Source organism: Corvus hawaiiensis, chromosome 3, assembly GCF_020740725.1.
Source record: "Corvus hawaiiensis isolate bCorHaw1 chromosome 3, bCorHaw1.pri.cur, whole genome shotgun sequence".
Lineage (NCBI taxonomy): Eukaryota > Metazoa > Chordata > Aves > Passeriformes > Corvidae > Corvus > Corvus hawaiiensis.
This window is the reverse complement of record NC_063215.1, coordinates 69,776,474-69,802,247: the sequence shown is the minus strand read 5'-3', so window position 1 is coordinate 69,802,247 and position 25,774 is coordinate 69,776,474. Positions and strand designations below refer to the sequence as shown.

General features: G+C 39.4%; 1 protein-coding gene across 11 annotated transcripts in view; it reads right to left on the bottom strand.

Moving 5' to 3' along the window:
- Positions 1–3,648, bottom strand: part of RGS7 (regulator of G protein signaling 7) — a 242,621-nt gene extending 238,973 nt beyond the window's left edge. For 3 of the 11 annotated variants that reach the window (XM_048296466.1, XM_048296467.1, XM_048296468.1), the window contains exons 1-2: positions 3,269–3,646; positions 2,039–2,150 (exon numbers count right to left, since the gene is read on the bottom strand). In XM_048296466.1, coding sequence (XP_048152423.1) covers positions 2,039–2,116 — 78 coding nt within the window. In that variant the 5' untranslated portion in view covers positions 2,117–2,150; positions 3,269–3,646. Of the gene's footprint in view, positions 1–2,038; positions 2,151–3,268 lie in introns of all 11 variants that reach the window. The other 8 variants (XR_007202118.1, XM_048296463.1, XM_048296471.1 and 5 more) reach the window with 6 other exon arrangements.
- Positions 3,649–25,774: the final 22,126 nt, after the last annotated feature.

The following is a 25,774-nucleotide window of genomic DNA, read 5'->3' as shown; positions in this document are numbered from 1 at the left end:
ATACATTCTAAAGTGAAATTATTTCCACTTGATGACCCTCCTCTTATGTTCTAGACCCAGAATTTAGACCATGTTTGCTTACAGTACATCCTATTTCAAGAAAAGGCAGACGACTTTTTTGAAAAGTTTTCTATTATTTTGTTGCCCATTCCTTGAGTACTGCCAAAGGAAGGGCTACTTAGTTTTCTCTCAATACTTGAACACAGTGTGCATAATCTGAAATTCTCTTTAATTCACCATGCTACAAAAATAAGTAGACAAACAAAAACAAGCAGGGCAGGTAATGCTGTAGAAGGTCAGTATTTTTCAAAGTTTAATACTCATAGCACCACTTGCACTTCAGTGACTGCAAGGGAAGGACCACTGCTGCACTGAAGGATGCAAATTCATATCATCCCTCTACAGATATATCGCAGAGAACAAACGAGGTGTTTGACGTCTTGATTTGCCGAGCATACTCCACAGTGGTGTGCCCTATTCCCACTCCTCATTTTCAAATCTCCCCTGCATCACCAGGACTCTCATCACTTGCCTCAGCCATTCCATTCAATCTGCACGCTGCTCAGAGGCGATGCTGCCCACAGGCAATGATAAATTTTGGCATGAGGTCATAATAAATACCATAGGTTACAAATTTTACCACAAATTTTACCAGACTCAGCACAGGAAGAGATAAATAGTTTCTCTGTGTTGCCCATCTGTGTAGCAAATAAGCTGAGAAAAACCTTTTTTTCCAGCATTGAAGTAAATGGCAAATGTGGAAAGATTCTGTTTGGAAAGATCAAAAACCTATAACGAACAATATAAGATTTGGCTTACTGCTTTTCATATATGCAGCATGTTTTCATGTATACAATTGCCTTTTGGAACACTTGTGGTGTTAATGGCAAGGTAATCTTAGTGCATTCTTAGAAGGATAACCACAGTTAGGTTCATAAATTCATTCACTTATGTAAAAGGAGCCTAATTTCACAAAATAGCAGCTACAACAAACTAAGTGAAATCAGCAACATATCTGAAAATAGGAAGAGAAAAAAAGCATGCATCAGACTTCAATTTGAGACTATTTTTTATTTTCTGGGAAAAGAACACTTACCACAGTTACTGATGATACTTCAGTTCACCTTTAAGACTAAACTGAGCATATATCAGATGCTTTCTATTACTGTTAACTTGTAAGGGGAAAAGTCAATGCCTCTAACAAAGTAAAAGCATTGATTTTTTCCACCTGATAAAAACAACCACAAACAAGTTAGAAAGTACTGTGTTCTAAGAATAAACAAGTAGTTGTATAATTATTTATTTCAGTTTGCAACAGCAAAATTATTTTTTCTCCATTATTATTAGAATTTGTTATTCTTTTTTCATAAATGCGACTAATTCTTTATTTAAAAAATGTATAAGGGCATCTCAGAATCTCCAAGAATTTACTCTCACTTAAATTAAAGCAGCATAATCACCAAATAAGCCTCATTATTACAGTTCAATACCTGGAAATTTTGTGTATTGATGTTGTTGGAATAACTACATTAGAAGTCTTCCCAGAGAAAAATTCTGGAGTGTATGTGTTTGGGGTTTTTTAAGTTGTGGCAATGGCAGATAAGTGAGATCTTTAATCAATTTTTCCCCTCGCATGAAATAATTTAATGGTTCCGACTTCCCTGCACGAGACAGAAATACTGCATTGTACAGTTAATATTTAGCTTTAATAAGTATTAATTCATTTTACAATTAGACTTTACAAGTGAACACTTGACCTCAAACGTGTTCCAGTCTCTGGCACGTCACCACCATCATGCATTATACGTATCAATGCAGAAGGTGACTGAAATACATCAAGTATCTCAAACTGAAAAGCAGCTGTTTCTGAACAAGATGCAATGTTGATGCGTGCAGATTTTACCATTTCAAATAACACATACAGTCATTTCTCTGTTCAAGAAATTGGAGAGAAACAGCAAAAATAATGGCTTCACTTGCTACGCAAAAGAGTCCAGGACCTCACTTTCCTCAGCTTCTGAAAAATACAAAGTCTTACCTTTCTGTACACCAGCATGTTTGGGGATTCATCAGCCACCCCATTGCTGCTTTGACCATAATTATTTCCTTGTGCCATGTCCCACAAATTTGATCCGCTTTTGGATGTTGCACTGTAAAAGGTAAAAGTGGTTTCAATAGGGCATCGCCTCAGGTCTCTTTGCTTCCCTGATGATTAATGGACCTGACTTTCTACCAACATGTTATTAAAATCAGTGTATGCTCTTACTCCAACAGATATTTACATTGCAGCGAAGTTGCTAATTCACCATTTACTGTCATTGCTCTTTTGCCGGTAAATAATGGATGTAAGGTGTTGATCTAATTTAGACGTTAATGAATTGTCACTCGGAACACACCGCTAACCACCACATCACACAGACGCCTCCTCACAAAGCGCTCTTTCCTCCTCTGTAGGGGCTTCACCAAGGGACGCTCTGCACCTTCCAGGCCAGTTTTGGGGGGACTGACTCGGCCCATTACGTGTATTCAGCAGTGCCCTCTGCTCACGGCTCGGGTCGTAGCAACTTTCACAACATTCAGACGCACAAAAAACGAACCACACGCTTTGAACTTCCCTGTAATTCACCAGCACATCTGTGCTCGTACGTACACCGGGGCAGGGGAGCAGGTGACGAGGGAAAATGAAGAAACAAGCCAGAACACAGTTCCGGTTGCTTTCACCTACTTTCATCACACTTTACAGCCGAACACCGGCTCCCTGCCAGCCCCGTCTCCTCCCCGCCCTCCCCCGGGTCACACGGGAGCTGCACTAAGCAGGAGCTCGGATCATGCCGTAGCTCCGGCTTTGCACGCAGGTGTAAGAATGTGCTCCATCTACAGACCACACCGGCGGATGCGGAGAGCCCGGAGAACCGCCGAGCCCTGCTCCAAGCACTACCCTCCCGAGCCCTCCCCAGCCCCCCAGACCTCTCGTGTTCGGGCTTCGCTGCCCCCCGTCCGCCGGCCGGCCCGCGCTGCCCCCGCACCGCCCGCCGGGGGTGCGCGGCTCTGCTCTGGGCGGCCAAAGGCCGGGCGGACCGGCTCGCCCGCGGGCAGCCCGGCGCGGAGCCCGGCGCGGAGCCCGGCGCGGCGCCCGCAGTTCCAGCACCGCGGACAGCGGCGGCAGCGGCGGCACCGCCCGGGGGCCCGGCGGGAGCGGGGCCTCGGCCCCCCGCGGGAGGCGCGGGGCGGGGGCGCGGAGGGGCGCGGAGCCCGCCCGCTCGGTTACCTCCTGGGCCAAGGTCACTGCGCGCTGGCCGCCGCTCCTCGCCTCCTCCTGCTGCTCCTGGCGCGCCCCGCGCGGTGGGTCTCAGCCGGCAGCGGGCGGAGGGACGCGGCGATCGCTCATCACACACACGCACACACACGCACTGCGGGCGGAGGCGCTGCTGCTGCCGCTGCCGCCGCCGAGGCTGCGGCTCTCCCGTGCTCTGCCGGAGCGGCGGCAGCTCGGCTCCCTCCCCGCAATGGAGCGGCCGTCACGTGGGGAACGGGCACGTCAAAGGTGCTGCCGCTGCCGCCGCTCCTCCACACAGCAGCAGCCTTCCTCCTCCTCCTTCCTTCTCCTCCTCTTTCTCGGCGCTCTCGGCTCCCTCACCGAAAACAGCGGCCAAGAAACTGCAGCTGCCAGCAGACCTGGCAGCAGCCCCTGTAAATGGGATTAGGCAACACTGGAGGGCTGAGCAGGAAGAGAATGTGGGCTAATGGGATAGGGGAGGGAAGGAAAGGGGGAGTTGGTGGGGAAACTGTGTCGTCTCCTTCATATTTCTTTACCGACAGCAACAGGGAATCTGCCTCTTCCTCTGTGTTATGCTGGACACCTCATGTATTTTTTTCATTGAAAACTAGGGAGAGCTTGTGCTCTGCTGGCACTGAAGACTTCCCTGAGCAGTGGAACAGAGAGAGCAGAGAACAAGTCTGTTTCATGCAGATAGGAAGAAGCCCTGAGGACACCTCAAGACACCCTCGGGACTGTTTTGCTATGTCCTAGGCAACTGCCTAATTTGTGAAGGCCTCGCATTGGCCACGATAAAAGAAAAAGATCAGGTCTGTCAGTCTTAACTTCCCCATCACCTGCAGACAAGAATACTTTGCTTTTGCAAGGGGGTTGAAATTCCCAGGACTCAACATTCACAAGAACACAAGATACTTAAGAGGTTAAGCTTTGGTATATTCCCATTTGAAAGTGTCTTTTCTGGAAACAGTAACTCTTATGACAAGAATGATCTTGCAAAAGAATCCTCTACTGCGCACTGCACCTTGTGGAGTGTGTGCTGGTAAATCACATAATTCAAGCAGAGAGGTTTCCATGCATACTGGGTCATCTTCACCCTTACTTGTTCTACCTCTCTCACATCTCAGAGAGCCTCAAACCAACATTATCCTGCAGGAAGTTTGTTATTATCAACTACTCACTGCAGCTACTTTTAAGCTACTCTTTCAAACTGCCGCAGATGCCTTCAGATACTTTAACAGAGGATGTGGTAAATCAGCTTAGGCAACGATAGGGAGTCACAGTGGCCACAACAAGATGAAGGAAAAAGGATAGAGCTGATCTGGACTTCTTGGAGAGCTGAGGAAAGGAAGACATAAGTTTGATAATGGTCCTAGAATGAACACCAGAATAAAGAAAGGTGATCTCCATCCCGAATAGGAATGTTTTTCAGGGACAGAAGTAGTAAAAGGTGAAATGACACAATAAGAACCATCAGCTCTGTTCAATGAGATCCACTGGCAGCAAAGAAAAGAAGCTCTGTAGCAGATAGATATTGTGCGTCTCAACTTTGATAGAGGAGAATAATTTAGCATGTCACAAGGAAAAGGAAATGTGAAAACAAATGGTGTGGAAAAGAGAGAACTCTGGAGTTTTGAGGTGGAAGAGAACAAGGGAAAGAATTCAACAGCATGAGCATAAAGTGAAGAAGTATCAGTGTTGAAAGTAGTTGGCTGAGGAATTTATTAAGCCAAAGAATAAACAGAGAACTGAGAAAAGACCTGTTTCCTACTAAAATTCACTTGACATACAGTAGCATCTTGGTGAGGTTACTAAAGTCAGATCAAAATATTAATCTTCCAATAGATTCTCTGATTCAGCCCAGCCCACCGTTGAGAAATGGGAACCAGCAATAAAGATCTCAGTCTCTAATTTCCCCAGCTTTCACAGACATCCCAGATGAGCAGCACTGCAGTGTTCAGAGCTCAGTGACTTGACTTTGTAAGTCTGACAGGTGCACTAGAAGACAAGGGAAATGCCTCCCAAGGTGTGCTAAGAACACAAGTGACACCCTTGTGGTTGTATGGCATCAAAATAAACTCAAAATCTTATTTATCAGACAGGTGTCTAAATTTCTTTTTCAGAGTAAAATGAGAACTGCACAAAATATAATTCAAATATAATTTTACCCTTAAAGATGGATAGGAGGAAAATCCTTAAAAATATTGATAGTGCACATATTCTTTCCACTTGCTCTGCCAGCCAACACTTAACGTAGTAATTGTGTTAAAGGGCATAAAAATCAAACACTAGCAAGTTTCCAAAAAGACCAAATATTTGTTTTCTTACTCTGCCTCTTTTTGTTGCTAATGTAAGGGAGAAAAAAAACCCCCATAAAATGAAACTCTTTTGTACTACAGTTCTTGGACTACCTACATGAAGTTGTTCAAAATATGACTTCAAACTGCCTACTTTCTGTAAGGTATTCTGCAAATAGATCTTGGTAGCAGTTATGTGTCATTGGAAAGATCCCCAACAAAGTGACTAATTTAGGCAGCAACATTTTCCAAGCTTTTATTTTCTGAGAATGTCCTTAAAACTAAGGGCAGAGGCATCCCCAGCTGAGTTAGATTTTGGCTATGCTGCCTCCAATTTTGCCTTTGCTTTAACTTTGTTTTAACCATTCTGATTATTTTACAAGTAAAATACAAACTCCTATACTAATAGGCAAGGTTTATATATTTTCTTCAAAAATAATCAAATTTTATTAACATAAATGCCGTTCTGAAGCAGAGCAATTACTTGGGCCCACTGAAGTTAATAGGTGTTTCTCCAGGAACATCAAAAGGAACTGTATTCCACATAGTTTTTAATCTTGTCTTCAGAACCAGAGGAATAACTTAAACATCTCAGTGATGTATCTCACAATTACAAACTTGCTATACTGAAGCACACCAAAATTTTTTCAACTTCACCAGCATGTCCACTGTCTAAATGAAGTAGAAGCTTGGAACTCTAATGAGGTTAAGCAGAAGAGAAGATCAGAAACAACCCAAGAAAATTTCTTTTTGCCACCACTTTGTGGTGAAAGAGACCCTGGGCTGGACTACTACCATAAATGCAAGTAGAAAGAAAATAATTTCTTTACAAAATATGTAACAGGATATTCTCATTCTATTGTAGTTGGGTGTCTTTGTTCAACGGCCTACAAAAGGCTTTACTTTATAAATTACTTACACATCTTTCCCATGTTGAAAGTCATCACTTATCTCATATACAACCAGCATTAGCCTCCTCAGAAAGCATGGTCTGCCAGAAGAGGAATGGCCTTTTCAAAATGCAAGGCAAAACTACTCATTAATAAAACAAAGATGATGGGGAAAGGCTGCCAAGGGGCAGCTTTATCTAACGAGGCAATAAAGTACACATGATTGAGCAAGGTGGTGACTACAGTTTCTGTGTTTAGCTTGCACTGTCAGTACAACTCAGGCATTCCAATAATACCATATGCACATGGCATTTTTAAGTAAAAATATTATGTCAGGATGTGTACAACAATCTATCTGGACATGATCAGAAATTTTTCTCTCTGTCCTGCTGGCCAATGCTGTAGCATTATGTCAGTATGCTGCCTATATCCATCAATTTATCTTGTCTTGTGCCTAGACTAAATGTTCCTTGGTGTAAAGACATGCTGGGCAAGCTCTTAGCACAGCATGATCTTGTTCCATGACCAAGTTTTTAAAGCTTTAGAGCATTATAAGCAATCACATTCAAATTTACTGAAATAATGTAAACATGCTGGTCAACTAGGCTCTAAACACTGACATGAGTTAATACTGTGCTACCTTAAAGTATAAGACCCGGATTTTTTTCGCTCGCCGGTTAAGCGCAGAGACAATCCGCTTACTTTAATTGAACTCATATATTTGTGACCCTACCAAACCACAAGTGTTTCACTGCCAGGCTCTGAGCAGGTACCTAGTGATTCCAGGCCCAGTCTTTGGCCTTTTTGATGAGATCTGAACACCTGCTCCTTCAGGAGTGAATTGCAATCAATCTATTTAATGTAGGTCTTCAAATGTCATTGCAATGATTACAGGTTGCAGTATATATTTTCTAGAACTGAACCCAGGACTGACTTAGAAACTTCACCACTTTCTTCGTGGCATTGTTTTTAAGCTCTAGGAATTTGGTTTGTCACCTACCTTCCAAACCAATTGAAACGTTAATTACCTTTGTCAATTTATGATGATGATGATCAAAGCTATTGGTACTCTGACAGTTAGGGACGGAGTTAAAAAACAACAAAAAGATGGTTTCTAAAACATAAAAGAAGGAAGTAGCTAAAAAGAAATCTGGATTTAACAAAAAGAATTCTGATCTGACAGAAAAAAAAATGAGTCATGGACAGACAGTTTCACAGGAATGCAAAATTATTAGAAATAAGGAAAGCCCATATTTCCATAATCTTTTTTTTAAGTAATGTGTATATATATGTACACTCCCACAGAGAAAACAGTACAATTTATACTTCAAACTTTAATGGAACAAATTTTATCCCTTACTGTTATTGTAATAGAAAATCCACAGCTACATAGAATTTGATATCAATATAGTGGCCCACCAAAGCTATCCGTGGAAATCCAACAGCTTCTCTAGACAAAGCAGAACAACCTCAAGCAGTTACACTGCAGTCCTGACAATTTATCCAGTTCTAACTTCACCCAAAAGAGGGCAGGCTTTCTCAGGCAAAGAGAGAGAGGCTACGGTAGCTGGCTGACACACTACTACAATTTTTTTCTCCACCTGAGAGTTACCACAGCTGGCTATACACCATCATTTCATCAAAAAGTGGGAGTGTTTACAGAAATGAAACATAGCACATCACATTCCTTCAAAACTGCCTGGAAGACCTGTGATTAATAAGTCCTGATCTTACAATAAGTTACAAGCTGGAGAAATCAATCAAGCATGGAGGAATAGAACTAATCTGCAGGGAAAAGAAAAAAACTGTGGAGGTTTGAGTCAAATTTGGATCTCATCATACCAACATCCTTGACTCAAGAACTTGACTCAACTTCTGAATCCTGGTCTTCCAACTTGCAAAATAGCTCTTGGGGATGCTTTTTCATTTTGTGTAAAAATATTATTATTGACACAGAGCAAATCCTGAGTTCATAAAATGGGATATTTTGTCTCTGCTTCAGATAAAATAATTAAAATAGGAGTGTATTGCTCTCAGCATCTCCTATCACTTGGTATTTACAACACGCTCCCCAGAGGAAGAGATGAGCAGTTTATAGGTTAATATCTACATCTTCACATGCCATATACTTCACATAGGAGTGTCCAATTACTGAGCAACTTCATACAAAGTAAGGAAAGAAAACACAGTGATTGTGGTTTTGTATATTTAGCTACAATGCTTTTAGACCAAGCTACTAGCTTAATTCAATCTGACAGTAGTCTCAGGTTAAAAAAAAAAAAAAGGGTTTTTTGTGACTAAACCAACAAAAAACTCCAATAAACCAAGGAACAGGCTTTTTCCCTTCATTCCTCAAGAAAATCACTCAGGCAGGCCTGATTCATAGGCCAATACTTGCTCAGATCAAAACAGAATAAGCCACTTATTAAGGATTAGTTAGGAAGAAGACATTGATTTAGAATCCTTTGGCATGAAAGGACTAGAGAAAGGAGGACTCAGAAGCCCTGTAAAGGGAGGGAGGAAAAAGCACCATGTATGAGAATGCCATGGTTACAGACCAGAACAGATTAATTGTCAAAAGACCTCATAACAGAATTAATGGCAGACACTGAGAACTAGCTGGAGGAATAATTTGTGTGGCAAAGAACTGAGCTGATAAATAAAAATAATGCAGCAGAAGAAAACAAGGAGAAAACAAACAAAATCTAAAAACCGTCACACTGGTCACAGTTAGCAGGGGGTGGTTCTGGCAAGCTGTTGAAATGGTTTTGGGGGAAGATATCTTGAAGTTTTCATAAGGAGAGACAAGGGAGCAACTGAGAAATTTTGAAAAGTAAAAGTTGTCCCTTATTGTATCTGATCTCATCCTCTATATACAGAGACAGAATTTCTAGGAGCTCCTGTTAAATAGGTAAATGCCAAAAACACAGAACACAGGCTGACTTTTGCAGGTTTTTGTCAGTTCTCACAGGTGTTTTCTCTTACTAAGTAACAATTTTTCTAAAACACACGTTTTAGACTGCAAGATAAGCTTACACATACCACTAAAGTACGAAAAACTGTGGCAGCTATCAAGCCAGGAAATAGCTTCAAATGTTAGCAGCACACCATCATAGGTAGCCTGCAAGTAGCAAACTTGCCTATGCAAGCTACTACTGAAATTGCCCACTTTGCTCATTCCCTCCAGCAATCAGAGTTGATGTGACTTAATCTCATTAATTCACTGAGCTGAATGCACCGGAGAAAAAGAGAGCTCAGCAGTTTAACAGGCTTCGTTCATCATTTTTCTTTCCTTCCCCCACCTTTCATTTTGAAGTTCCCTCTATCATTCATGAATTCCCTGCCTCATATCCACAGACAATGTAATAAAACAGCTTTTTCCCCCAAGGTTGCTTTGTTTTTCTAAAGATTTAAATCAGCCAGAATCAATTTGCTGATTGTGCATCACAAACTGAACCAATCTACATCCATTTATATCCAAGTACACAATAAATACAGTCATTCTCTCACAGGAACAGAGAACAGAGTTTTCATTCTTCTAAACTCTACATAGCATTCAGGCTAAAAGGAGAGCTTTATTTTTTAAATCATATTCTCCAGAAACTCAAAGGACTAAAAATTACAAAAAGGAAATAAGCAGGTGTCTATGTTGGCTAAATAGTCCCATTTAACAAAAACAACAAAAAAGTAATAGAACCACAAAATAGGGATGTGGGTTTGCTGGGTCTTTTTCAAACCACATTATAAACTCAAGTCCTTCCCAGAATGCGCTTCTTACCACAAAGATTGTTTTACTTCAGCCTACAAGATTATTAGCAAATATTCAACTTCAATACAATTTCTCCAATGTTAAAGGAATCATCCTTAAATTCCGAAGTATAGATATAGTTTAAAACAGTTGGCTGAGAAAACAAATTATATTTATTTTTTAAAAAGCACCAAACCCTTGGCTGTATTATCTCTAAAATCATAACAAGCTATTTATTTTTGAAAAACAGTGTATCTAAACGAGATAGATTTAGTACTTCAAAGCAGTGAGTCAGAATACTTTAGACAGTCAAGAAAAGTCTCACAAAAATCCTGTATCATAATACTTGCCTCAGCTTTCAATATTTGAGAGTCAGTGAGTAAAAAATGCATCTTTCTCAAATTATACTGTAATATCAAGCCACTTTGCAAGCAAGGAAAACTAAGTAACCTTGAGCTCATAGCCTGAAATGCCCAGGCAGCGAGGTAAAACAAGAAGGAAATTAAAATATGCAAGACATGCAGGAAAAGAAATCTAATTTTGTGTCCTCTCTTTGCAAACTTTCTGAATTTTGGTACTCTGCACAGTATTATTCTCTAGTTAAAGAACTGCTTAACACAAGGATATATGCATTTGGCTTTGTCACTAGATTTTATTTCAAATACAAGAAGCAGACAGTGAAGCCTGATGAGGTATGTGACAGATAAAATGCTTAGCATGAAAGAATTATTTTCCCCCTAATATAGCAAATAGTTAAAACTTGATTTTTTGCAAGAGAATGGAGACAGACAGAAGGAGGAAAATAAACTGGTATTAAGGAAAGCAGAGCTTTGTTGTGCTAGACTGGGAACTGAAATTTTATGCAAGACTATCAGGTGACCGGTATGAAATTTGTATAGTATAAAGGCTTATCTTGTATGGGAAGAAAGAAAGATATTTAGCCATTGGCCTGTGGATAACAGAAGAGAGAGAGATAGGGGCAAATGAATAAAGAGGTCCTAATAGTGAAGGCAGGAAGGTACCGTGAATACACCCAGACTGAAAAATGTTCCACAGTGGGGAAGGACAGTACTACTTATTTAATAAGGAAGCAGAGTGAAATCAGATTTCACTATCTCAACGAGTCTGTATGCCAAATGAAATTTGTGCAGCTTCCAATGGTAAAGCATGAGAATGGACTAAGATGAGAGAGAGGAAGCAAGGAAGATAATTCAGAAAGAAAGAAAGAATTGATCCCACTTTCTCTGCAAATTGGTTAGCTTTTCAGGATAAAATTAATGAAATAAAAACTAAAACTAAATCTAAGAACATTAAAAAAAAATGAATGCTATAGAAAAGAAGAATGAACCTGGCTATTCACTTCAATAAAGAAAAGAAAATTAAGATAAGACTCAGGGAGTCACAGGAAACCAAAAGACTTGGAGATTCAACCAAAAAAAAAACCAAAACAAAACAAAGACCAATATAGGTACAGAGCAGAAAGAGTCCGCTGTTACCAGGCAAGAACAACCAGTCTTTAGTTGACTATAAATAACAAGGGAACAAGTTCTGAGCAACTTTCAGATGGGGAGAGCATGGGTTTATATCTAGGAATAAGTTTATCTAGCAAGGAACACAACTGGCTGCAAAATAGGAAAAGCTAATTTATTAGTCTAAGCCACAAGAGATTTCAGGGAGTTCTCTAAAGGAAGAAAAAGCCACAACAGGGACTCCAAAAACCTGAGTAAATGGCTTTTATGTGTCAGAGGGAACTGAAATTTACAGTCATAAACTCATAGCAATGTTCATAGTTCTTTCACACTTCCTCTCTTATGCATCCTGTCATCTGATAGTGCTACAGGATGCTAATGCAAAGGTTCTACCCTGTGTGTTTGACCTCATGGTACTACTTGTTCTACATGCACCAGTCTGGATATGTAGTATATGTAACAGATGTCATTTTATGCCATTATAATGCACTTACATCTAGCATAAATTCATCACAGAAAGTGGTTTCATACTTGATAGTGGAAGAATAAACAGAAGTGAAATCTGGCTTCAGCTCAGTTCACCTCAGACCAAAAGCTCACCAAGCACAAAGCAGCAATCAAGATACTTCCTTTGGTGTACAGGAGACATTCAGGAGTAATTCAATGATTAGGTCCACAGACTCAGCCACAGCTCTTCCCAGCTGATGTTCCCCTTCTGAGTTCTTTGGAGTTTATTTCTACGGCCATATTACCATTTCAGTTCTCATCAATTGGAAATATTTTTCATTCTCCTAAAATCAAAATTTGCAAACACATAAGAGGAAGGACCTTGAAATATGGATCCAACCCTGCAATTTAGACTGATAATACCTTGCAAAGTAGCAATCACTTTCAGCAATCACTTTCACAGCAAGCTTCATCAGACGTGAAACTCACATCCCGGAAGCAAACAGCAGATACAGAAATGTAAGTACACACGCCAACCTAACCACCTTTTTAGCCAACTAAATATCATTTTGAAGAAGCATGTTCCAGTACATTGTCACTAATGTTCTAAATACTGTCTAAATACTGTAATACTGCTTTGCCAGTCACAACACAGCTATCGATTGTCCTCCCCAGCCTCATCCCCAAGGCTAAACACAATAACCCAATAATTTGTATGCAGGCATCTGTGAAAATGGAAGGTCAGTATTCATTAACTAGAGCAAGAAGAGAATAAAGTAATGAGCTTGAACAGATGATGATTAACAGTAACATGAAAATGTTTCAGTTCTAAATATCATCAGGTAATAATGACATCATCACAGGGTACAAGTGCTGCATTCAATTCCATCCTCTTCACTCTGGCCTCTCTCCATTTCACTACCCAGCACTTGGGCAATGCTACCTGGATAGCCTCTCCATGCCAGCAATTCAGAGGGAAATGGATAGGACAGAAGTCACACTTCCTCCTCCTCCTTCTACACAGTGCTGATTCCTGACTCCCGCAGTCTGCAGAAAAGAGAGGAATTGCTACTCAGTAGGGCAGTCTGTGGATGTAGAGAGGAGAGCGCTTTGAGGCAATGACTGCATGTCTAAGCAGCCAAATTTACACTGCAGTTTTCATTCTGGGACAAAAATCCTCCAAGAGTAAGTCCTACAACTCCAAAGAAATTAGATGCCTTACTCAGCTTTTGCTACAGACTGTAACAGAGGCGCCCCCACCTCACAGGTCCTTCCTTCCTTCTCAAGTCACCATTGTCCTCCTTCCTAAAAGTGAAAATGCTGTCATAGTTTTTACTGATACCAAATATTCATAGCTTCATCCATCGGCACGAGGAGGTGAGGAGGTTTGCTGTTTCAACATACTAACTTTTCTGCAATATTCCAAGATCCTTCTTTGCCCAGCTGTCTTGCCAAAAAAAGACATTACTATTCTCATAGTGGAAGCCAAGTGTCTCTAAAACATTATTAAAGCAGCCTAGCAGAAATCATCTCTAGGACAAAAACACCATAATTAAGAGGCAAGAAATCAGGTTTGACCTTTAAAAGTTCCAATAGGTTATTTAAAAGGTGATATTTCTTCCTTTAGAAACAAATGATCACTTAAACAAATGCAACACTGATGTCTGAACCAAAAAAGCACCCCTACCAACAAAGAAGCCTAAGCATATGGTAAAGTTCAACTGGCTTCACTTAACATTGAAAAAATATTTTTGAAGATTTTCTTGGAACAGTATCTAAAACATTACAATTAGACATGTGAAGCAGCAAAAAAGGGAATGCGAAAAGGAGATTTCTAGGGCACACAAGTGGGACACAATGCATGATAAATCTTTTTTCAGATCCTTACCTTTTCAAAAATGTGTTTAATTAAAAGAAACATATTTGCATTACTAATGCAGATTAATTTGCTCAGGTTGCTCAGGTCACCAAATGCTTTGTGATTCATAATTATTAACAGTTTTAACTGCCTCTGAAAATTAAATTAGACTACTTGGGAAAAAAAGTCAAGAATCTTCACCATTCATTTTGTAACCAAACATTATTTACTGCATTCACCTTTAGGTACCAATTTACATAGTCCTTGTTACCTATACCAGTGGGCTGTAATACGAAGGTTTGGGTCCAGGGTCTTGTTTGGCTGTCTTTTGTTGTAAATAAAGAATTTCACTTTCTGCAAATTGCCAGAGGCTATGACAAAAATACCTCTTTCAGGAAGGCAAAATGGGAAAGAATTTCTTTCTATTTGCTCTGCTTTACAGCAATTAAGTTACATCCAGGAGAAGCAGATAAACTGTAGAATCTTCCCAATTTATTTCTCAAAGAGATGGGGAAAAGATTGAAAGTATGATTATCAGAGAAACATCTCCATTACAGACCATTGGAGGGCTCTAACTCCTAGTTATGCTGCTGGCAGCATAAGTCAGTTATGGGTTGCTGAGAAACTACCTTCTTCCTTTCCCGTGTTGTTCCCCTCGTTAAAAACATACTGGCTTCACAAAGTGAGTGCTAATTGACCTGAAAAAACTCATTTCTTGTGTAGGGAACTCAAAGTCCAACTTGCTCACTGGGGCCTGAATTTCACCCTTCAGCTACAGTGCTGAGATTGAGTGATTGGTGCTGAGACAGCAACTGTCCCCTTTCCCTCCTCTGTCTTTTCTCTCAGTCCCGAACTTCTTATTTTTTAATCCTTTCTGTATTGGTGTACTGAGTTTCCAGGTTACCAAGGCAGGCAGGAGCTCAGGAGCACTCAGAGTATCAGCACAGGGCTCCAAGCAAGGGATACCTTCCCGAAGTGCAGAGAAATCCTGAAGTGATTCTCAGGACAGCCACAGCTTCCCGACTTGAACAGCAGGACCCCCATAGGTGAGGACAGGCCTAGCAATTCCACAGCTTTCAAAATCCCATTTCACGGCAATTACCTTAGAAACCACAGCTCCCTCAGGTTCACTAAGGCTTTGGTCTCCATACCCAAAGAAACCCCACCTGAGAAGGCTTCTTTGAAACCTCAGTCCAGCAGCATCCTAAGGACCCAGTGAGTTTGTTTCTGATACATAACAAACACAACAGAGACATTTAATATGAATACAGGAGATAACTATGGGAGAGAGAAAAGTGCAATTACCCCAGATCACAAATGGGAGCAGAATTGGTGTGTTACTTGGCAAATGGCACTAAGACAGCCACTCTGGCCCAGGGAGCAAAATAAAACTGAGAAATTTGCAGGTATGAAGCAAGCAGATAGACAAAATTAGGGCAATGAATTTAAAAGAGAGAGAGACAATAGTACAAAACCTTTCTGGCCCATAGTAAGTCAAGTACAGTTCGATCAAGAACAGAATAAAAGGACATAAAGTAGGATTTTATTGTCAAACAGGGAAGCGGGAACACAGTAAGAGAAAGAAAAAACATTTTTAGGATGCAGACAGACATTTCTCTCTGACGACATTTCATCTTTCAAAAAAACTAGGTGTGGTATTCCTAGGATCACAGAAGTATGTTTTTCTTGAGGGAAAGAGACAAGAAGAAATACAAAATACAGGAACACGTGCAATTTCAAGCAGAAGATGCATTATTTCGGAAGCCAAAAATTGCATTTGCTTTTTATTTTGAGACATGTAGCATGTAAGGCAAGGACTTTCATACATTCCACAAATTATGCAGACTTGGATTTTCTGTAGGCTTTCAGGAAAATACTGTTTCTACAGGAAAGTAATATTAGGTTTTCAAAAGTCGGTATTCAATACCAACCCCATCATGGGATTTGTGAACACTGTTTCAGTAAAAGGAGAGTGTTTAGGGAAAGCATGCTTGATATTTTAATCTAACAAATACCTTCATCATTTAATTTTGGACTTTAAATAAGATTGAAAAGTAGAACCTGATGCTCTGCATTCAAGTGCAGATAATTAGTCTGCTCTGTGGGGAAAACCAGAAGGCTAAGGGATGTACTTCTGAACACTGATCAGTACTTGAGTATCAGCACTAAATGAAGCACTAAACAGCACTAGCTGTTTTATACAAACAGCTGCTTTTCAAGTTGTCTCAGCAACTTCAGGCAAAATTTCCTGAATTTGGTGAGGTTTATGAGTTCAAAACCTACAGACAACACTCCATTCTCTATTTGCAGATGGTTTAGCTTTTATTTATAAAATAAAATTAAAATTTCACATTTCTTTTAAAAAATAAAGACATTATTATTCTTGGAGAACTCAAACTTTAACCACATTTGTTACCTACAGCATTTGGATAGTGCTACAGACTCAAGATATCAGCCATCTCCTCCAAGATACTTCTGTTTCTTCTACTGCTTCAGCTACTGAAAATAACTCCAATTTTTTTCATACTTGCATCTCTTAAGACCTCAGTCCTATCACCAAGTCCTTGTCTTACTGGGCTGTAGAATTGCATTTCTATGGGAAATGAAAGAGGGTACTCTTCATTCACTTACTCTTGGGAAGTGTGGCATGGCAGTTTGCATGCATATGGCTAATCTGTACTCCCTCAAAACAAGAGGGGCTGCTTCCTTATTGCAAATGGTTGCTAGTCCATCATATCCATCACAAGGTATTGTCAGAAAAAAAAGTGATTGCCTCAGGTGAAAAATCACACCAGGAAATTCACAGAATATGGAATCATTGGGCAGTGCTGAAACACAATCTCTAGCCCATCTAAGTTTCCTAGCAGAGACAGTCATAAGGCCCAAACTGATTATTTCTCCCTCACCCACCCCTATTCCAGTTAGTGCACAAGAAGAAATACTATTGCATCACGTGGATTGTTAGAACAACTGGATGGTGGAGCTGTAATCAAGGTCTTTTTAAAAAGACTGGGCTCTCAAATTTTTCTGAGCTTCCCCAGAGAGTGATATCATATTTGTGATGGTGCAGTGCAAAAGTAACAAGGTTTAACATAACAGCTTCTTTATTCATCACAGTTACTGTGAGTATTATACTTAGAATTATTTTCAGACTATCACATTAAAGATGCACTAAAGATGTGTGACTCCTTCCCACTCCTTCAAAAAAAGATGGGAGGGAGGGAGAGAGAAAGAAGATGAACTAGAACAGTTTGTTAAATTAACACATCTAATACTGAAAAAAAACACAAAGGCAAGAGCTACACCCTTAAAATAACCTTTTCAGTTTAATACAGATACTCTTTCTCATTTCCAAATTTAAGCAGGTATCCCTCCTACCAATTTTACAAGTGCTGTCATGTTGAGCAGTCCTTGGCTCTCTAGAAATGTACGTGCTCAACATCTTCTAAAAATAGTTCTTGGTTGTTCTCGCTGCAAGAATTATTTTTTTCAGACTATATTTCTCCTTTCTATGAACCCAGATTCAGTTCTGTTTTGGATAAATTTTAATGTGTGAGCAAACCTCCTGACTTATACAGCATGATGTAATTGTGCTGACAAGATTCACTTCCCAAGGTAAAATATGCAATGGTAAGGGAATGAATAAGCAAGCATACAAAAGGCTGGTAATACCACCAAGTCATCTATTAAAGTTGTCTAGCACTTCTCTTAAAAGCGTTGAAATTGCTTAGAAATCTACCAAAACCTGTTGGGCTAAGTTTATTCCCACAAAAGGTGTTGGTCCTAGCCTGAATTTTCCTGAAGACTTCAAGAAGATGAAGACTGCAGTGATAAGGCATTTCGTTTTCCTTGCTGTTTTGGACTGTTATGAGCCAAGCTGAAGGTTAGAAATCCTACATTTTCAACCACTACCCTTTAGGGAGAAAGAAATTGTGTATTTCATATGAAGGTTCCACAAGAAATGGAGAGGAATAGATTTGGATGAAGAGCAAAGAAGGATTTTCCTCCTGGAAAGGCCACCTCAAAAACTCAAGGAGAAAGCAATACTGCTTCTAACAAAAGGACATGAACTGAGAATACGAGGCAGTAGATACTGGAACAGGGAAAGAAGCTAGAAATGAGAGCTGTTCTGTCGGCAGAGAGACAGATTGTACAGGAATCTGAAGGAGGACAGATACTGCTTTACACTGCTGAGTAATCCTGGAGTCACTTGTCCACAATGGTACCTTTCGCAGCTGTACAATCAATTTAGGCACAAGGACAAATTATGACAAGTCTAAGAACAAAGAAGATGGAGAGGTGACTTTTTACATGCTTGGACTGTCTGGGTTAAGAAGCAAATTCTTCAACCTGTTGCAGATTCCCACTCCTCTTCTAGGGTACTTTGGTGAAAAATAGTATCTCACATTTCCCAGCAAGCTCTCAGCTCACAAGCTGAAGAGGACAGGGGATGAAAAAAAACGTGATCTAAGAAAATAAACAGAACCATTTATCTGAAGGAGAAATACTTTCTTCCTCAAAACAAAAGGCAGAGTCTAAAGGCTGTCTTCCCTCTTTGAACAGGAAGAGCTGCTTTGTTATATAACACGTATCACTGAAGCAAAAATTTAAGACTCACAAAAGTCTCAGAGCTACTTATATAGACAATCAAATCATATCACACAGACATTGCTGTGAACTAATAACAAATGATTTACTGGTTAGGTTTTCTTTATAGCTCTTCTATATATGTTCGGAATTGGCCACACGATTAAAAAAAAAAAAAATGGATTGGGACTATGGGGGAAGAAGTGGGGGGTTTTATGTGTGGATTGGCAGTCTGAACTAGAACGGCACAAACTTTATTACTGCACAAACCAACACTTTTTGCTCTCTTAAGTACAACCTTTAAATGCAGGCCCTTCAGTCAGCAAAAATTTTTAACAATCTAATAGTACACTAACCTTGTGTTAAGATCTATTTTTCTCCCTTTTAAACCTTCATTTTTACTTATTATAAAGGAGTAAATTTAGCTTATAACATTATCTCATATTTTCACATCTAATGTTTACTGTAAGAATATATGAAAGACACAAAGAAACAAAGTATTTTTCTTTTCTACCTTTTTCTATCAATAATTTTGGTGGACTCACCTGCTCCAGCTCTCTGGGGGTATCTACTTCTTTCCATTAATCACAGAGGAAAGCTAGAGAGCTAGCATAGACTAGACATTGAACTTTGAGACTGCAAAGACTCTGTAATATAACCCTAGGTTACTTCCATTCAGTTCTATACTACATAAGTGTTTCAAACACCTTCCTAAAGCAAAAAACCTACTGAAAGTCACTCAGTTCTTAAGTCCTCCTAAGCTCAACTAGTACAGTTCTGCACTTTTGACTTGGATACCACTACAGACCATCCACACATACAAAAACTTGATATCCTGCATTATCTCATTCAAAGAAAATAATAGGAGAATTATTGAGGCGAATTGTATTTTGTGATGATAAACCAAAGTGTGGGTTTAATGTTTCTTCACTTACACATATTCAAACTCTTAAATGTAGGTTGAAAGAATTAAGGCTTAAGTTTACATGGGAACAGACTTAAGTAGTTAATGAAATTCAATACTTCATAAAAATCTTTGTTACAAATTAATCTCCAAATGGTAGTAAGTCAAGCCTGTAATTCCTCAGACTTAACCCTTCCATATATCCTGTCATATTCCCTTCTCTATTGCTATCAATCTTTAATTCAGTACACCTCCAAAAAGATTCATCTAGACCCTAGGGGAACAGAAGCTGGAGACAGTCTTCAGTGACGTTCAAATCAAACTGACTGTCACATGGAATAGTTAATGCCAAGCCACAGCTTTTTCATGCGAACTTGAAAAATAAAAAAAGTAAGACTTCTAATTTTACTGTTTTTTTCATCTTCTCTCCAGTCATTCTCCTTGAAACAATTCAAACTAGCAACTGTCTGCCAGGTTTAATTGGATTACCTTCAATTTTATATACCTCTGCATCTAAGCAAAAAGCAGTATGGAAAAAATGAGTAATTGCTGTAATAATTGTTTATTGGATTGCCAGAGAATTACAGCAGCAACATCACCACATATGCTGATATGGAATCATAGGTAAATTATGACGTATCTGGAGTAGATTAAAAAAAAATTCAGTGCAATCAGAACTCATTGGGAAGATTGAAAATCAAGAGCCTTGAACTGTTGCACACATTTTTTTTTCCTAGATATTCATCTTTCTTCTCCTTCCCCCACATACAACAATATATTTACTTTTAGAAAACAAGGAACTCTTCAGCATTATTGGCTGTACTTTCGTTTTACGATAGGAGCATGCTCCACTGTATAAGTAAATATTATCTCAATGGAAACACCTCACACAAATGTACTGACTGATTTCACTTCTGCTTTATGATTTGCTCCAAGCATGCAGGTCCATTTGCTGCCACCTCTACAAGGATTATGTTTCAAACAAAGCCAGACATCACTTGCCACCCCTAACCTGCCAGTAACCTTCTTCATATCCAGAAAAATCAAAAGTGGACAAGAATGCTACAGGGACCAAATCTATCACATTAATATCTCATATTTGGCTTAATTTAGATTTGGCTTAATTTTTATGTATTTATTTACTTCGAGAAACAGAATATGTTTCAGTTCTGAACTTAATATCCCATTTTATAGGAAATAGCTTATCTGTCACCTTCTTCATCGCATTTAGTAACCCTAAAACTCTAAAAGCAGTTTAGTAACCCTAAAACCTGAAGACCAAGTGAGAACACGCATACTGATCTGTTCCCAAGGCTATTATAGATGTCACTGCAAGCATATTCCCATTTCCATATATAGTGGGATGGTTTTTCTTAAATAACCTGACAAATCCATATGGTGTCTGACCCTCTTGGTACTGCGGTCACTAGCATGAAACATACACCTGCAAAATACTTGACTTCACCAGCACCACCACCTGCAGGAAGCTCTTCTTAGTAGGTATCTTTCCTACCCAACTCTCATCAGAATAGTGGTACCTACACCAAGGGCAGATATCCCAGGACTACAAAACGCAGGAAGGAAATTAACCCGTATCATTAGAGATAGACCTGACCTTAAGTGTCTTTTCCAACCTAAATGGTTCTGTGATTACACCATCCCTACCATGTCAACAATGGGTGTTCTGAGCAGAGCAGAAGAAGAGCACTAGAAGCACTCTGGCTTCCTGTTTACCCATCAGTTTCACACCTCCCAGACTGACAGCAGTATCTGAAGTTTTTCAGATATCTCCACAGAAGTCAAAGCTTTGGTGACAGGGTTTTGTTTAACCCACAGAAAATACGTTGTAACAAAGGTTACAACACATATAGATTTTTCCTGGTTTGAAGAATATCCAAGAAAACTTGCTTTGTTTTTTCCCCTCTCCAAACAGAGCGGCAGAAAATTTCTTTTATTTTTAAAATAGATCCCCAAAATTGGAGAGTCATGGGAAGAGACACTAAAAAGTTCCACAAAATAAAACTGTCAAATTACTCTGGTAATAAAAATGTTTTATACCATGTTTCATCAGTGTTCATTTGTAAGTTGCTAGGGTTGGAGAAACAGAGAATGTGTTAATTCTTGCCTAAAAATTAAAACAACCTAGATTAGAATTATCCATTAGAACTTTCCCCACTTTATGTGAAAACTTTCTTAGTTTTCTTTTTAAATCCATTCAAACAAAAATGTGTGATGCCCCTGTGATTACTATGGTCACATGAAAAGTCACAACCATGACAAGTCTGTGAGGTGTAAGGAAAAACAGATGCAACATTTTAGACTTAGGCTTAGAGATAAATTCCCATTATGATTTTTTTTTAGTTTTTAAGAATTCTCCACGGATTCAGGTAGATATGCTCATTTATTTCAATTGGAAAATATACACCAAGTTTTGCAGTAGGACATCAAAGCATATGGGGAACTCAAATCTCAATATGGTATCTCTTTCTGCTTGAGATACTCTTACTTCACTGAAGACTGAACTCTGAAATTCAGAGGAAGATCAAAAGGGACACTGAATAAATGAATGTTTCTGGTGTTGATGGTGTTAAGGGAGGAGCAAAGCAATATTCCCTTGGGCAAGTTCTGCTCAATTTTTTCCTATGCAATTCTATCAATAGCCTGGCTCTCAGAAAGTAAAATTGTCTTTATACATCAACTCAACCAACACAATACAGAACAAAACAAAAAAAATTTCTAGTCATTTTATACAAAGAACTGTTCCATCTTTTAAAAATTCTAATGATTTTAACAGGAATTAAAACCTGACAGAGCAGTCCTCCTGAAGAAGCCCACAGGTTCACTGATGCAGAAATTTCACTTTTCAACTGCCTCTGGATTATCCTAGCTAAAAATTACTACAGCAGGATTTTTACTGGAACTAGAAAATGTATCTTTCCTTCTAATTTTCAGGAATAACACAGTTACCCCAGAAAGCACTTGAGTAGTAAGATTCATTGCAAGTAATTTATGCATTTTGTAGAAGCATGACATATAGTTCAACATAATGTTAATTTTGCATGATTCCAGTCTTGGTTGTTCAAGGAAATCTGACAATTTCTATCACCCTTAAATAGCATGGCTTCTTGGTAAGTATCAAGTTCTGACTAATCTGTTCTTTTTACAGAAACAATTACCTTACACTTTGTACCAATACACAGCAATCAAAATAAGGAAAAACTACAGTTACTTTTCATTGCATCGGTATTCAACCCAACATACATCTTATCCACGGGGTTATTTTTGTGCTGTATTTTTGGGTACAATCAACTCTTTGAAAGATTCATCAAATAAATATGAGGTATGGCTGTCCTCTTCTCTCAAAAGGCACCCTTTCCTAATCTTCTACTATACACAATCAAAGCAGGATCTACTCTGACACAGGATAATCACCGGTAGAATCTCTCCTTAAATATATGCAAAGTTTATGTCAGCAGACTCAAATTCTGGCAACAACCTGTCAAACTCAGCAATGTGGCAGTCAGCAAGGACAAATATTGAAATTCAACAGTAACCAGAATGAAGAAAGACAAGCAATAATGAAATGAGTGACTCGTCTGTTGCCAGTTGCACTGCAGATATAGAACACTATGTATGAATTGTCCCAAGTCTGCAAATGTGGCTTGCCTGAGTCGTCTTCCATGAGTTTTCCCTCCTATGATAGGAGTTCTACAACTGAATCCATAAGTGCTCACATCAGTGGAGTCTGACTCCAACTTCTGATTCAGGTGCAGCAGACCTGCAGAGCACAAGGGGCCAGACAGCATTCCTGGGCCAATATGTGAAGGAGAGCATCTCCAACACACCAAATGGGGGAAAACTGACAGATTGATGGCACAGCTGTCACTTTGAATCAGCAGGGAATGAATAAGCTTTGAAGGCTGAGTTAAGAGACACATGTACATAAGGTTAGGGGACAGTGTAATTCTATATTCTAAGAGGATGAAAGAAGCAAGGACAGAACTTTGACTGCGAAAGACAGCAGCAAAGACAGGATGAACTTTGCTACCATGTAATTATACTCTGCACAAGCACCAGCGCTTGGGATCATTAACACAGCAAGAGGCAGAGCTCAGACAGACAGTGCATAAGCAACTGATCCGGCCAAGTAACTGCCAGAGTTTGAATGAAGAGCAGCTAAGTAAATATTTAGGAGATAAAAAACCCCTAGTTACTGGGAAGAAAAAAAGTGAATTTCCACAGACAGCTAGTGAATGATACATCCTGTACAGCTGAGTCTCTAGGACATATCTCTTTAGCTTATGATTCTGTACTGCAAAGTACAATGGCGTCTTAACCACTACGCACAATACAACACGATACTGCAAAAGGAATAATAAGGTAGAATTATTACTCAGGGATACTTTTCAAGATGATCTCTCTGACAAGCTATCAAAAAGAGGAAGACAATGGCATTAAAAAGACAGATGCTCATTTTCCCATAAAGGCATTTAAAAGGTTTTAGGAAAATTGAGGATTCTTTCCCAAAAAGTATTTAGAAGACCATACCATCCCCTAGGAAATAGAGAAGGGAAAAAGTTTAACAACAGTAAGAGTTCAAAAGATATTTAAACGCTTATTTAACCAGCTGACAATCATTCATGAGAGAAGACAGGGAAGCCCTTTATTGGTTAAGGCCAAAAGCACCAAATCTAGCTAAAAGAATGTTTCATTCTGTTTCCAGAGGGAGTACTTGAAGTTTAATGTAACAGAGAAGAACTGGGTTTTTCAAAACTTTTAGAGGATGCAGAAACCCAGATAATCTTCATTCCCATTTTTCCACACACACTGTATACCTGCTAGCAGTTCCAACCATTACTCAGAGCACTCTTTTGTGAGAAAAGCTAACATGATTTTTTTTTTTTTTTTTTTTAAAATCCAGACATCTATTTAGGTAGGTAGATCTTAAACACATTTGGAAGCAAAAGGCAAAACCAGCTTCGGGTAGACCAGAGGATTACTCACGTCTCAACAGACTAGAGCTTCCCAACAGCTGCTCCTCTCTCCTACAGGATGTTCCTTTATTTTATGCAAGGGGATATAGTGCAGGTGGTATTTTCCTCCTTCTATACATCCCCAGTCAAGAACAGGAAACCAAACAACAGCAAGCTATTCCCTCTTCTCGTTTCACCACTCCCACAGGAGAAGTCCCAGGGTCTCTATACAGGCACACAGTTGCTGTAGCTCCTCACAAGCAGCATCTCTGGGGCCCTTCCAGCACAGTCAGCCCTAGCAGCTGAGCTCTGCCTTTTCTAACAGCTGCTTCTAAACTGCTGCATAGCCACTGCTGGAAAAATAGTTAGGCTGAACCATATTATCAAGAAGTAAAAGAAAGCCTCATAATAATCCAAAAGGCATCTACTCTTATTTACATTTATTGTCAAAACAGTGCTTGCAGGCCTGAATCTCTCGCAGCATACAGCTTCAGTCTTTTGTCTCTGTGAGCAGCTCCCTAAGACATTCTGTCAGCATAAAAAAGGCAGGTGGTAGGACAACAATCCCTTTCCAAAGCATGCGAGATTTCCCCAATGAAAGTGAAAATCATCCTAAGGGAAGCATGTGGTCCCACTGACCCCCACACCCACTTTCAACTATACCCCTATCCCTATTCAAACATCTTCCCTTTCTTTTCAGTATGACCGGATCAAAATGCCATCAAGAAGTGAGAAAGTTAAGAGACCTTTTATTTATGATTTTCAATGTTTGAACCTGGTATTTGAAATACATGCAACAATGTCATAAGAATTACAGACAGAAGAAACAGTAAGATGTTTACTGTGAGAAGAAAAGGCAGTTCTTCAGAAGCCACTTCTTGGTCATACAGTATAAAAGAAATTAAGATATTAACTTCTCTGATCAACTGATCAGCTTTGACCATGAAGTCAAAAGCAGGAAACTGCATCACTGATTTTATTGCATAAATTTATAAACCTTTTAGGGCTACATAAAATAAAATAACTGCTCCATGGTACAGACTTGGAACTCATATTTCTATCTAAACAAAGCACCACTACATCCTTGGAAATCCATCTGATGCACAAAAGCATAAGAAACAGAGGTGATGTGAATTGTACCTAGTGCTCCTATCAGCCAACTCTGCAAGATTTAGTTTGAAACTTTATCTGTAATTGCAGTCACTTGTTCTTATCTCAGTGAGTAACTGCAAACACAACACAGCCTGAGAACAGCAAAGCTTGGTATGCAACAGCTATGTAGCACATTTGGACCATTGGGCCACCTGAAAGAAGGGGTGATTTCTGA